The sequence below is a fragment of the Neofelis nebulosa genome, chromosome 4, assembly GCF_028018385.1.
Source record: "Neofelis nebulosa isolate mNeoNeb1 chromosome 4, mNeoNeb1.pri, whole genome shotgun sequence".
Classification (NCBI taxonomy): Eukaryota; Metazoa; Chordata; class Mammalia; order Carnivora; family Felidae; genus Neofelis; species Neofelis nebulosa.
This window is the reverse complement of record NC_080785.1, coordinates 157511009-157525000: the sequence shown is the minus strand read 5'-3', so window position 1 is coordinate 157525000 and position 13992 is coordinate 157511009. Positions and strand designations below refer to the sequence as shown.

The 13992-nt window shown below is 58.7% G+C and overlaps 1 protein-coding gene across 5 annotated transcripts in view; it reads right to left on the bottom strand.

The window, feature by feature from the left end:
* CPAMD8 (C3 and PZP like alpha-2-macroglobulin domain containing 8) overlaps positions 1–13992 on the bottom strand; it is an 83256-nt gene that overhangs the window by 7591 nt on the left and 61673 nt on the right. For all 5 annotated transcript variants that reach the window (XR_009261048.1, XR_009261050.1, XR_009261047.1 and 2 more), the window contains 10 exons: positions 11432–11513; positions 8613–8769; positions 8400–8474; positions 5311–5476; positions 4234–4320; positions 4020–4156; positions 3437–3592; positions 3263–3325; positions 2301–2485; positions 30–117 (listed from right to left, as the gene is read on the bottom strand). Coding sequence is in view for 1 of the 5 variants with exons in the window: in XM_058727548.1 (XP_058583531.1) it covers positions 30–117; positions 2301–2485; positions 3263–3325; positions 3437–3592; positions 4020–4156; positions 4234–4320; positions 5311–5476; positions 8400–8474; positions 8613–8769; positions 11432–11513 (1196 nt within the window). In the remaining 4 variants the exon portion in view is untranslated. The remainder of the gene's footprint in view (positions 1–29; positions 118–2300; positions 2486–3262; positions 3326–3436; positions 3593–4019; positions 4157–4233; positions 4321–5310; positions 5477–8399; positions 8475–8612; positions 8770–11431; positions 11514–13992) is intronic.

The window sequence follows — 13992 nt, the reverse complement described above, 5'->3', positions numbered from 1 at the left end:
CCGGCTTCCGCCTTCCAGCACCACCTCACCTGCTCTAGGCTCTCTATGTCCACCCGGAAGCCTGAGAGCAAGGGCACGTCCAGGACAGCCATATTGGAGGACCCCGCATGCAGCCACCTTCCAACGAGAGGAGAGATGCAGGCCCTCGAGCTCAAGCCCCACGGTGGAATTCGTGGCCCCCTCTGTGCCCCCCGCCACAATCCCCACGCCTGAAGTCCTGGGCGAACCCGCCCCAGGCCTGGCTGGGTGGCCCATTTGTACAAACACAGGTCACTGGTCAGCCCGTTTCACAGTCGAGACCCTAAGATCATAAGGAGAGGGCCCTGCCGAGGGTTCTGGGCCTGACCCAGGTCTACTGACTCTGGGTTGTGCTTGCCCCGAACCCCGTGCTGTGTCCCCAGCACAGGAAGCAGTTTCCGTGGGGCCATGGGAGCCCAGGTGACTGGGGATACCCAGTCACTCCCCAGTGCTTGTCCTCAGTTTCCCCTTCTGTGACATGGGGTAGGCCCAATTGACCTCTGGGGCCTGCTACGTGTCAGGCCCTCCCAGTGCCACGTGCTGGTGACAAGGAAGGTGACTGATATTCAGAGGGGAACCGGTAGACTCTGGGCCCAAGGGGCCATGGTGGCCGCAGCCCCTGGGGAGGATGGGGAGGCTTCCTGTTGGGGTGAGGCCTGAGTAAGCCCATATCTGGATGGCACACATACATCCGAGAGAGGAACAGAGATGTCCCCAGCTACATAGGGCCATGGGAGCCCAGGCATGTCCCCAGCAGGCCTAATGGGGCCAGAGTTGGGCCAGTCTGCCTGCTTCCTGCTCCCCCTACCCCAGCTGATGGCAGATTGAGGGTCATGGGAGAGTGGCCTTGGCAGCCCCAGTGGGCTTTGGATGCCATGGCAACCATCCACCTTTGGGCTCCCATATTGTCACCATGGCAACGAGCATCCTCTGCAGGCAGCTGCCCGTGCCCCCGCTGAGGACCCCTGTGACCTGGTCCTGGGGTCACCCTCAGGAAACTGAGAGGCCTGAGGCTCTGGTGAGTCGGGCAGGGGCCACAAACAGCTGTCCCCACCTGGGCCACCTGCCTCACCTGTCACTGGGGTCTGCTGCATCCATTCGGAAGCTTCTGTTTCCTTCTCTCATTCAAAAGCCATCTGCAGTGTTACGTGCCTGACATTAAGCATTTGCTTGCAAAAGCATCCACGTCAGAGATATCCATCTCAGATAAACGCACCGCCAGCTGTTTGACACAGCTACTAGATTCAAGAGCTAGACAAGGAGGCAGGCGCCCCACGCACAGGAAGTTCCCCTTTTAGAAAACCCTGGGCAGCCGAGGCAACTAACCTGCTTTTCCCTTCCTGCTCCCTGACTCCCACCCTTAATTTTAAATTCGCCAAAAGAAGAGTGGACTGACGGGGCTGAAGTGTCCGACTCTTGATTTCGGCTCGGGTTAGGACGATCTCACGGTTGTGAGTTCGAGCCCCGCGTCGGGCTCTGCTCTGACAGCACGGAGCCAGCTTGGGATTCTCTCTCTCCCTCTCCCTCCGCCCCTCGCTTTCTCTCTGCCCTTTCCCTACTTGTTCACATGCGTGCTCTCTCAAAATAAATCAACAGACATTAAAAATATGAGAATGAGGGGCGCCTGGGTGGCGCAGTCGGTTAAGCGTCCGACTTCAGCCAGGTCACGATCTCGCGGTCCGTGAGTTCGAGCCCCGCGTCAGGCTCTGGGCTGATGGCTCGGAGCCTGGAGCCTGTTTCCGATTCTGTGTCTCCCTCTCTCTCTGCCCCTCCCCCGTTCATGCTCTGTCTCTCTCTGTCCCAAAAATAAATAAAAAACGTTGAAAAAAAAATTAAAAAAAAAAAAATATGAGAATGGACTGGCAAAACCTTAGATCCCCTCCCTCTACCCCAGTCAAGGCAGAGCCCCAGGTGCATACTTTTTCTCTCTGTACCTGTGACCTTGCTGTCTGGCCCCAGGAATGCTGTGTAACTTCCAGGACCAATAAGTCATGAATCTTGTCCCTCAAAGTTCCCTGAGAGTTGTTGCTGAGGGTATCTTGCAACTGTAACAAAAGCCACAAGGGCTGGTCCGGCCACAGCAGTGGGAAATGTAGTAGGGAGCAGGTGCGTGCCCCAGGCATGCCAGCTGATAGCATCACAATCCGCAGGCTCAGACTGACGCAAAACACCAACCCTGAGCACCTGCTCAGCACCCTGGGCCCGGGAGGAGCTGTCTTCCTCTGATACGGCCCTCCTCTGAGGCCCAGGCAGGAGTGTTGGCCGCGGGGAGGTGGCCTTACCTGGTGCACACCTCCAGGGTCACCTGATACTCCTGGTGATGCTGGTCGGCTGCTGGGTCGTCATCATCGGCCGAGGAGGCGGGAGCGGGGGTCCGCCGCTGCTCAGCCTCGGGCTCCCGGAGGCTCACGAGCAGCTGGAAGGCTGGTTTGGCCACCGGGTCTGGCACATTGTAGGTGACATCAATCTGGGGGGGGGGGGGCGGTGTGGGAGGACCGAAGCTTAGGGAACCTGGGGTTGGGGGAGGGGAGAGGCAGGGCCATGGCCAGAACGATGACAAAAGTGGCATGAATGGCAGATGTGGGGACAACTGTTACTTCGTTTAGCCCTGCAAGTGCCCAAGGGGGTGCAGATATGACCGTCACCCCATTTTCACACATGTCAAGCCCAGGTCCAACGGCCTCCAGGCCTCTCCCACCTCTCCGCTGTGTCGTCTGGGCTCCCATTTTAGACATGGGGAAGCTGAGGTTTTCAGGGTCTCCAGGCAGACTTGCCCTCTGACCACCAGCCGGAGCCCGCAGGCTGGGCTGACCCAGCCCAGAGTGCAGCTAAATTCCAGGGCCTGGTGACCAAGCGGCTGTAGAGGGGGCAGGCTGGGTCCGGGGGAGGGGGGCACATCCTGGTTCCGACAGCAGCAGGGAGAACAGATTTGAAGCACTGGGCAAACCCTGGGCGCGGGGGAGGGCATCTGCGTATGGTCAGAGACCACCGGATTGAGGAGCAAATGGATTTTCTTGTGGGGGGGGGGACCCACACTCGAGAGAATGCATGGCCACCTGCCTTGGTCAGGCTGGGCTGCATGACAGGGGTCAGACAGTCTGTCCTGGGGTCTCTCTCAGCCACACACATCCATCCCACTCAGCCTGGCCCACCACTGAGCGTGGAGCTCCCAGCCTGCCCCTCGGGGCGTCCCCAGGTTCCAGAAGCCCCAGCGAGTGCCCCATCTCCCTCCCTGAAGCCCCACCTGCATCAGGCAGCAGCCTTCGCCCTTGGCGCTCACGAACAGCCCCGTGGGGAGGCTGGGGATCTGAAGAGAGAAGACGCCGTGACACCCTCTGCAGACACACAAGGGGGTGTGGCAGGCAGGGGGGAGGGGCCGCCAGCACTGCCCCCCAAACCCTGGTCCAGGAATACACACCGCCGCGGTCTGCAGAAGCTTCTGGTTGGCCCCGTGCAGTTCGAAAGTTTCCTGGTAGTCCAGGTTGGTAGAAGCCAGGGAGACGGTGAGGTTGACGCTGCCGGCATATGACAAGATGGCATAGTCTGCCAAGGCCTGCAGAGCCACACAAGTGTCCTGGGGACACAGCAGGAGGTGCTGTCAGCCCCAGGAATGGGTCAGCCAGCAGTGTCCCTCCCTGCTCCCCGCCCCCATCCCCAGAGGTCTGGCCCAAACGGGGGGGCACCATGCACCGTCTCTGAAGGCCGGAGACCCACGTGGGTGGAATGGAGAATGATTCTGCTGCAGACAGACACCCATGGCCTGGGGGCCCTGATAACAGGTGGGCATCCCCACAGAAGCAGAGGCTGGGTCCCTGTCCCAAAGCCGGGTGCATCTGTCCCTCAGGCCCCACCCCCTGCCTTCTCTTGGACTCCTCATCTCCAGGAGCCGCCTTGGGACTTGAAGCACGTAGTGGCTTCCTGGCGAACTGTGAGCCCTGAGCCTGGGCCTCAGCGACCCCGCCGGGACCTGAGCCCCTTCCTCTTGGCCCTGCTCAACTCACCTGAGTAGAGGAGAAGCCCCCGAGCGCGTTCCGCTGCTGGGACAGCCACTTCACCACGGGCAGGGCCGTGGCCACGTCACCCAGGAGGGTGTAGGTCAGCAGGGCATAGGCCGTCATTTCCACCTCAGCGGAGACCACTGCGATGGACAAGGCTGGCTGGGGCCCTTCCAATGGTGGGACCCAGCACCCAGCACCCAAAGCAGGGGGCCAGTACCTGACTGAGAGACCCCATCGCTGAAGCTCAGGAATGCATCCTTGTCCACGTCCCGGGAACCCGTCAGGCTCCAGTGGGTGACCCCATCTGCAGGGCCAGGACAGGTCAGGGGCCACAACCCAATTAAGTGTTCAGCCTGGCATCCCGCAGTGAGTGTCAGTGCATATGGGTCTCGAGGAGAGACGTGGCGGGGGTGGGGGGTGGACCCCAGGGGAGTAGGGTGCCAGGGGCAGATGGCTGGGACAGGAAGGGCCTTGGGGCTGTCTCAGATCTGCAACTACATGACGGACCCAGTCTCTCCTGTACCCCTGGAAGACATCGGTGGCCTCCCTCCTGACGGGTCCCTGATGCGGCTCCAGCCATCCCCACTCGGGACCGAGGAAGCCGCTTGCTACCTGGTAAGGCTCCAAGGATTCTGAGTTCGTGTGTGATGTAAAAGGCCCTCGGACCACAGAGAAATCCGTGCTCCCTGCCCCAGATCTCAAGCAGTTAGTCCTAAATAGACACTGTCATCCAATCGGGTAGTTTCAGAATTCTGCTTAATGTTTGTTTGTTTTTCTTCTTAGCAATGAAAGCATTTCTCAGGTGACATCATGGGCAGAAAAGCTGCTGGGGAAGGTGGGGGGCGGGTAGCGGGATGAGGGCCGGGAGGGGGCTTGGTTTGAGAGGTCTCCACGACTGGGGCTCCCCAAGCACAGTGAGTAGTCATTTTGTGGGTGGAGAGACCAACATCCTGCAGACAGAAACGGCTTCCTTCCCAAGGTTCACCCGGGGATGGAAGGCAGGGGGGCCCTCCCTGCCTCCCAGCACCCTGTCTGGGGGTTGGTCTCCAGGAAGCCTGGGGCGTTCTCTACTGCCCTCTGGGCTATCCCCTATTCCACGAGGGAGAAAAATGACACACGGGCTCAAGCCACTTCATCAAATGGAGCCGCTAGATGCAACAACGAATAACAAACAAAACGGACTGAGCAAAGGGTGCCTCCTTAGCTCCATGCGTGTGTTCATGAACCGTTTAGGGAGATGCACGGTGGGCGGGCCCCACGGTGGCCTCTGGGGTGGCGATCAGGAGCCACCTACTCTGCGTGATGGCCAGGCTGCGGAGTTTTCGCAGCGCTGCGGGGGCTGCTGGGCTGCGGAGCAGGGTCAGCGCGTAGGTGGTCAGGGCACTGCTGTAGGGGTCGGCGGCCAAGGGCACACTGGACTCCAGGAAGTGCCTCGCTCTGGCAATGGCGCCCCTCTCCTCCTGCGGGATGGGGTGGGGAGTGGAGCCCTGCGAGGCTGCTCTGTTCCCCCACCCACCTGCCCACCCGCAGGTTCCCAGGGCGCCCCTAGGGAGAGCTCCCAGACTCTCATTCTGCCTCCTTCTAGGGCTCCCGCAGCCTGCGGACCTGGTTTTCAAAACCCCATCCCTTTCTGTTGGTGCCAGCTTTCTTCCGAATGAGGTCTGAGCACAGTGTATCAACCCAGAAAAGTACTGGGGGAATCAGGCAGAGCCCGGACCACCCTGTCCCACCCACCCCTTCACCAGGCTGGCTTTTAAGAACCCCTGCCCAGGCCCACTTCATCCTCCAGGCCTCACTTCAAGTGCTGCCTCCTCCAGGAAGCCCACCAACCCTGATCATGCTTCTCCCCCAGCCCTAATGTGAGCCGCTGGAGGACAGAAACTGAGGCTGCTGTCCAGCGGGCGCTTGATGCAGAGAAGCTGCCCAAGCATATTGGTTAAATGGAAAAAATGAGTGATTAGAAGCATTCGTGAATTTAATAAATGAGCGACGGTGTTCCCGTGGGCACCGATGGAGCCATGGTGTTAAGATAACTCTGCTTTTAGGCCGCCTGGCTGGTGCAGCTGGCTCAGCGTCTGGCTCTTGATTTTGGCTCAGGTCACGATCTCCCGGTTCTGTGAGTTCGAGCCCCGCACTGGGCTCTGTGCTGTGTGGGGCCCACTTGGGATTCTCTGTCTCTGCCCCTCTCCCACTCCAGCTTTCTCTCTCTCTCAAAAAAAGACATCTCTGCTTTAGATTGTTAAGATCTCAGAAAGCATGCTCTCCCAAAGCTCTCCATCTTTCGATCAGGACAAAGTATGGAAACCGCCCCTAATGCGGGGCGTTGAGATATACCAGGTACCTCCTGGGGCCTCGACACACCGCAGTTAGGACCCATGTCCCCATAGGGGAGGACACAGAGACGCAGGCACAGGGCCAGGCAGAGACAGAGGCAGACACTGGAGTGACGCGGCCACAAGACTAGAAATGCCCGGGGCCTCCAGAAGCTGGAGAGGCCTAGAAGGACCTTCCCTTAGAGCCTTCGGAAGGAGCACAGCCTTGCTGATACCTGGACCTCAGACGTATGGCCTCCAGGACTGTGAGAGAATAAACTCGTGCTGTCTGAAGCCAGTTTGTGGTACTTGCTACAGCAGAGCCCGGACCCCGACCCAGGGGCCACGATCCAGCCTAGGGCACAGAGGCCTTCAGAGTCCGGAGTGAATGAAGACACACGCGACACAGCTCTAAACGTGTGACAGGGTCCGAATGACCTGGAAGTCCATTTAACTGGAAGAAGGAGCAGAGCCAGAGAAGACAGGAGGGGCCCGCCTCAGGGGATGCGGAGGGGCCGGGGTCCCTCGGCCTCAGAGGTGCAGGCACTCACCGGCCCCCGCCCCCGGTCCTGGGACTCCCTCAGGACTGCTGGCCATCCTAGAGGCAGGCTGTATGAGTTTGCAATGGCTGTGTAACAAAGTGCCACAAAGTGGGTGGCTTAAACAGTAAAAAAAAAAGACAAGGTGTCACAGATCTGGAGACCGGAAGTCTGAGGTCACGGTGTGGGCCACTGAGGGAAGAGGCTGTCCCAGGCCTCTCCTGGGCTTGCGGCCGGCTGTCTTCTCCCTGTGTCTCCACGTCATCTTGCCTGTGCGTGTGTGTCTGTGTCCAACCCCCTTTGTATGAGGACGCCAGTCATATTGGATTAGGACCCATCCTGACGGCCTCATTTTAACTTGATTTACCTCTTCAAAGGCCCTAATCACATTCCGAGGTATGGGGTTGCTGTCTGGGCCCCCCACCACAATACGTTGAAGCGCTACCCCAATGTGATGGTGTTAGGAGGCGGGGCCTTTGGGATGTGATTACGTTTAGCTGAGCTTCTGAGGGTGGAGCCCCCACAATGGGCTTAGGGTCCTTACACAAAAAGGAAGAGACACCAGAACTCCCTCTCTCTCCACACGTGCGTACCAAGGAAAGGCCATGTGTGGACACAGCAGGAAGGTGGCTGTCTACCAGGCAGGAAGAGAGCCCTCACCAAGAACTGACTCAAACGGAACCTTGACTTGGGTTTCCCAGTTTCCAGAACTATGAGAAGTAAATGTCTGTGGTTTAAGCCTCCTGGACTGTGGTATTTTGTTACGGTAGCCCGAGCTGGCTAAGACAGGGGGTTAGGATTTCAGGATATACATTTCGGGGAGACACGATTCAGCCCTTTAACACGGGGCAAGGGGCCCTCCAGGCAAAGTGCACAGGACCTAGAAGATCTTAGGTCACGGCAAACCCTAGACCCAGAGGTTAAATCTGGATTGGGAGGCCACGAATTCTGAGAAAAGCCACAATTCGCAGTTTGTCACCAGGGGATGTAGAACCTATACAGATGTTAGGAATGGTGGGGTCCCTACTCCCAGGATTGGGGTCCACCAGAGACGCCCTCACCGTAGGGAACATGTTATATGCACCCCGCTTCACAGAAGCAACAATGGCCCTCCAGTCCCTTGGGACAACTAAACCTTGACTGGCTCCAGTACCCACTGTAAATGGAGGTTCTAGACCCTTCCCCCCAAAAAATTTCACAAATTTTTGTACAGGACTCCCGGAAGTGAGCCCATGGGTCACTAGCCAGGAATGTGATGTAGCCCCAAACAGGGTCCCGGGGTGTCAGATAGTCCTGGGACGTCTCGTACTCAGGATACAGCACCTCCACACACCCCCACCCCACGACTGTCACAGGACCCTCTCAATCCTCTGCCCGGGCTACAAGAAGGTGAGCATCCTGGGACCACAGGAAAGCATGAAAAAAGAGTGGAAGGAGGGCATCAAGGAAGAAATAAAGCCTGCCAGAGGACGGCCAGCCTGGCCTGTGGGGGGGACGTTGCCCACCCACTCCCCCAGCCGCCCTGTGCTCACCTCCGAGGCAGTGCCTGTCTCCAGGAGTGCAGCCACCACGTAAGCCGTCAACGGGACTGTGCCGTGGATCCCACCCTGCAAGAGGACTTTGGAGCCTCACCCTGAGCCAGAGGGGACAGCCCCTGACCTCCTACTGGCCCGAGACAGACAGCACCGGGAAGTGGGGGAGGGGGCAGGGCTAAGGCACCAGAAGGAGGCGGAGAGGCCACTCACCTGGATGTCCTTGTTCAGGATCCTGCCCACGGCCGGGAAGGAGCCATCCCCCCGCTGCTGCTGGATGATCCAGCCCTTGGCAGCCGCCAGCTCCTGCGGGTCGATGAAGATGAAGCTTCGTGCCTGGGCAAAGGACTTCAGGACAAAGGCCGTGAGCCTAAAACAGGATGAGGCAGGGGCTGGGAGGGCCATGGGTCGGGGACGGTGGTGCAGAAAAGGTCACCTCCCGTGGGCACCCCGAGGAACCGTGCATGCTCCCTGCACTGCCCGAGTCTCTGCTTCCTCCCCTATAACACAGGAGGGTCCAGCTTGCCCTCTCGGGGGCTGTTGTGAGCACTCCAGGGAAGTGTGTGGGCACCCAGCAGGGCCCAATGACAGAGGCCCGCCTCCCTGCAGCACCAGGGTCTGGCACTCAAGGCCTTCCCGGGAACTGGTCCAGTCCTGCCTCCCCCTGCCACATGCAGGAGACCTTCCTTGTTGCCCCTCCACAGCCACTCCCTGAGAGATCCCCAGTCTTCCAGAGAGATCTCCAGTCTTTCTTGGAAGCCTGCAGCCAGGTGCCTTAGATGCTTAGACCCCCTATGGCCCCACCCAGCCACAGTTAGGGGCATTTCAGTCCCTGGCCCTGAGAGTGACTTTAGAATGGGCACATGCGGTGATGCTGGGAGCAGCTGCTGCAATTTTGCCACCATGAGGGGAGCAGCCACTGTGCTGAGAGAGCCCACAGGGGCCCGAGGAAAGACCCGGGGCCCCGATGCATTGTGGGCCTGCCAGGCTGGCCAACCCTGTGGCCTCCCCAGCACTGTGGCATGAACTGGCATTCAGAATTGCCTATCGGCCAGATTTCTGTGGCTTGAAGTTGGTAACGTTCCGCCAACCCACTAGCCTCAGCTACGTGTCCAGGCACGTTTCCCTTCCCGTTTACACAGGACGAGGTCCCACTTGTCTCTCAATACTCAGCCCACGTGCCTCTGCCCGGAGGAAGCCTCTTGGGCACCCCCGCTCTGGGATGGGCTCTCGGGACCCTCAAGACCCCCGCCTGGCCTCCCCACAGCCCACCTCTGGGTCACAGTTGCCCATCCCTGGCTTTGCGGCCTGTGCCTTGCCCACCCCACACCCCTCCCCGCTCTGTCACGGTGCACCCGAGTGACTTAGTTGATGGGACCGGGGGATGAATGAGGGGGTGAAAAATAATCGCGGGAGAAACACTGGATGGAAACCAAGGAGCCGAGAGGGACGAGCGATAGAACCGTCGGCGGGAGAACGCCCCACTCAGGACGGGGGTGCAGTCCCCGCTCCTCAAAACCCAGCGGCTCCCCCCTGCCACGCCCATCAGGGGGCTGTCGTCCAAACGGCACAAACCAACAAGTGTTGGCAAGAATGTGGAGGGACCGGAGCCCTGTGTGCTGCTAAAGAAACAGGAAGAAGAAAACGGTCAGTGGTTCCCTGACAGACTGAAGGTGGTGTTCCCATGCGACCCGGCGGTCCCACTTCTGGGGACATCCCCAAATACGAAAGCGGGGTCTCAAGGAGGTTATTTGTGCACCCGTGTTCCCAGCAGCTCTGTCGCCCTAGACACCATGGGAGCCCCCCCCAGCTGTCCAGACTGATGAACAGAGTAACAAAACCGGGCGTATCCACACAGCCAGATATTTATTACTCGGCCTTAAGAGGGAAAGAAACTTTGACACCTGCTCAGCGCGCGTGAATCTCGAGCACACACTCGCAGTCTCATAAAAGCACAACGCGGGGTGCCTGGGGGGCTCAGTCAGTTAAGCATCTGACTTCAGCTCAGGTCATGATTTCATGGTTCATGGGTTTGAGCCCCGCGTCGGGCTCTGTGCTGACAGCTCGGAGCCTGGAGCCTCTTCCGATTCTGTGTCTCTCTCTCTCTCTCTCTCTCTGCCCCTCCCCCACTCACACTCTTTCTCTCTCAAAAATAAGCATTAACAAAAAGTTTTTTCAGGGGCGTCTGGGTGGCTCAGTCGGTTGAGCGTCCGACTTCGGCTCAGGTCATGATCTCACGGCTCGTGGGTTCGAGCCCCGCGTCGGGCTCTGTGCTGACAGCTCGGAGCCTGGAGCCTGCTTCCGATTCTGTGCCTCCCTGTCTCTCTTCCCCTCCCCTGCTCGTGCTCTGTCTCTCTATCGCTCTCAAAATTAAAGAAACATTAAAAAAAAAAAAAAAAGTTTTTTCAAAAAGAGTTCTGGGGAGACGGACAGTAACGACTGTACGAGAGGGTGAATGTACTCGATGTCACTGCACTGGATGCTTAAGATGGTGAAGATTATAAATTTTGTTTGTGTACTTTACCAAAACTAAAAAAAAAAAAGGAAAAGGAAAAGGAAAGAAAAAGAAAAAAACTCAAGTGGTGGCTCCGGGCTCTGTTGACGTGAATCGTCACACACTCCCCCGACTTCAGCCTCCAGGTGGTGGTATGGCCTCTCCCAGCCCACCCCCTTCCTCCTCCGGGTCACCTCCATTTCTGGGTCCAGTGGGCTCTGAAGAGACCAGAACGCCCAGGACCTGCTCCCAAAGGGCTGGAGGGCAGGGGCTCCGCCTGGGGCACTGCGGCAACAGCAGCAGAACCGCGCCCCCCTCGCCGCACCCGGGGCCCAGCACACCTGCCCACATCCTGCCCTCTGAATCCTGGGGGAGCAGGGGCCACGGCTGTCTCCAATTCCCAGCCAGGCCCCCCGGCCACCCCGGGGATCTGGCCCCGAGCGTCCTGGCCCTGCTGTGCTGCGCGTGAGGCTGTGGTTCCGGGGTGAGGGGGAGGTGGAGAGACCCCGCGGCCATACCCTCCGGAGTGGGGACTCACCACATGCTCCCCGATGCGTCCCGATCCCCGAAGGCGCTGTAGGAGCCGTCCCGGTGCCTGTAGGTCAGCTGCCGCTGGTAACCTGCGGGGCAAAGGGAGGGGTTGGCATCCTGGCGAGCCGCTGGGACTGGGCCTCATCCTACCGTGGGACCTCCACATGATGTAATACTCCCATCCGGGGGGGCCAAAACTGCCCCACACTCACAGCCGAGGCCCTGGAAACTGCCCCACCACCCACAACCGGAGACGCACAACCCCACTCCACGGGTGCGACCGAAACCTCCACTCTATTCCTCTCGCTTCCTGACATCACCTCTTTGTTACCCCTGTTCACATACCCATCACGCCTGGGTGGTCGGTGATGTGCACCATCTCGAGGCAGCACCCTCTGTCCCCGGGGGTGGGCACTATGCCACAAGAGCTTGGTGTGCTCAGAGAACAGAAGAGCAAGGGGGCAGGGGAGGGAGGGGAGGCGGCCACTCGGGCCACCCTGGGGGTCTGGCCTTGCTGCCAGGGCAGCAGGGGGGAGCATGGGCGGTGTGAGCGGGGCTGGGACGCAAGGGGACATGGGCAGTGGGTGGTCTGTAGGGTCCAGGGAGGAAGCAGGCAGACCGGGAGGTGGGCACCGTCCAGGCGGGCAAGGACGATGGGCCGCCCCGGATCAGGTGGTGGAGACAGTGTGGGCAGAGCCGCTGAGTCCTGGAGGAAAGAAAGATCTGGAGAGCAGCAAGGTTTGCAACTTCCCCGCTGGAAGGACGGTGCTGCGCCCTCAGAGGTGGAAAGAGCAGAAGGGAGCGCTATACCGGATGGACAGTGACCCCCCCCCCCCAAGTTCATGGCCACCTGGAACACCAAAATGGGACCTTATGGGGAATAAGGGTCTTTGCAGATTCAATTATGCGGAAGATCTCCAGAGGAGATCATCGTGGAATAAGGGAGGACCGAGATCCAGGGACTGATGTGCTTAGAAGACAGGAGAGGCAGAAATAGAGACGCAGGAAAAAGTCCTGTGAAGACGGAAGCAGGGAGCACGGTGATGTGTCTACAGGGCGGGCTCCCCCAGAGCCTCCAGACAGAACCAACCCTGTTGAGCCTTGACTTTGGACTTCTGGCCCCCGGAGCTGAGAGTGAATCCAGTCCTGTTCTGAGTCACGCAGCGGGTGGTACAGGCATCCCTCAGAAATACTGCGGGTTCGGTTCCAGACCCGTTTGCAATAAACCGTGTCAAATGAATTTTTTTGGTTTTCCATTATGTTTAGAGTTATGGTTACGCTACACTATAGTCCGCAAAGCCTGCGGCAGAATTACGTCTAAGATAACAATGTACGTGCCTTGGTTTATTTAATTTAAAAATACTGGGGCGCCTGGGTGGCTGAGTCAGTTGAGCGTCCAGCTCTTGGTTTCGGCTCAGGTCCTGACCTCCCGGTTCGTGAGTTCGGGCCCCACATGGGCCTCCGTGCCAACCGTGCGGGGCCTGCTTGGGATTCTCTCTCCCCTCTGCGCTTCCCCTGCTGTGCACGTGTGCGTGTGCTCTCTCTCAAAATAAATATATTTTTAAAAAATTTAAAAAAGAAGAAAAACTTTAAAATACCATGGCCAAAAAGATGCTAACCGTCATGTGAGCCTTCCACGAGTTGAAATGTTTTTGCTGGTGGAGGGTCCTGCCTCCACGTGACGGCTGCTGACTGATCGGGGTGGTGGTCGCTCACGGCTGGGGTGGCTGTGGCAATGTCTTAAATAAGACAGTAGTAAAGTTTGCTGCATCGAAGGAGCCCTCCTTTCACGAGCGACTTCTCTGCAGCATGCGATGCTCTTTGGTGGCATTTCACCCACGGTGGGACTTCTCTCGGAATCGGAGTCCGTCCCCTCAAATCCCGCTGCTGCCGCCCCCTCCACTCTGCCCCTGTGGCGTTCTGAACCCTGTGTCGTCGTTCCAACAGTCTTCACGGCATCTTCACCCGGAGCAGATTCCAGCTCAAGAAGCCTGCTTTCCTCATCCGTTAGAAGCAACTCCTCTTCCGTTCAAGCTTTAGCACAAGATCGCGGCAATGCCAATATAACAACAATCTGGAAGTTCGAAGTTATCGCAGGAATCACCAAAATGTGACACAGAGACGCGGAGTGGGCAAATGCTGTCGGGAAAGCGGAGCTGGTGGGCTTGCTTTGATGCAGGGCTCTCAGAAACCTTCGACTTGGAAAAAACGCCCTGCCTGCGAAGCATCTGCACTTGCGAAGGCGGGCCCAGGAAACGAACACCAGCGAGTGTGCAGAACACCGGTAGAGTCTGAAATGCCAACTGGCTGAAGGGCACAGGGCCAGGCTGTCCAAGAGAGGTCCACGCTGCTGGTTACGACTAGGGGTGGCCTTCAAGGCCCTTTGCCGGGATGGATTCAGCAACCTGAGTGTCCCCAGCCACAGACTGAGCGGGCTTGGGCTTCCCAGCAGTCTTTGGTCAGCCCTTATCAGGCCAGATTTTCAGCCCATGGCAACCCACCTTATTTTTCCATCGAAGGGTTGTACATTTTCATCATGACATCTCGCTGTTTCCTTTTCCCGTTGAG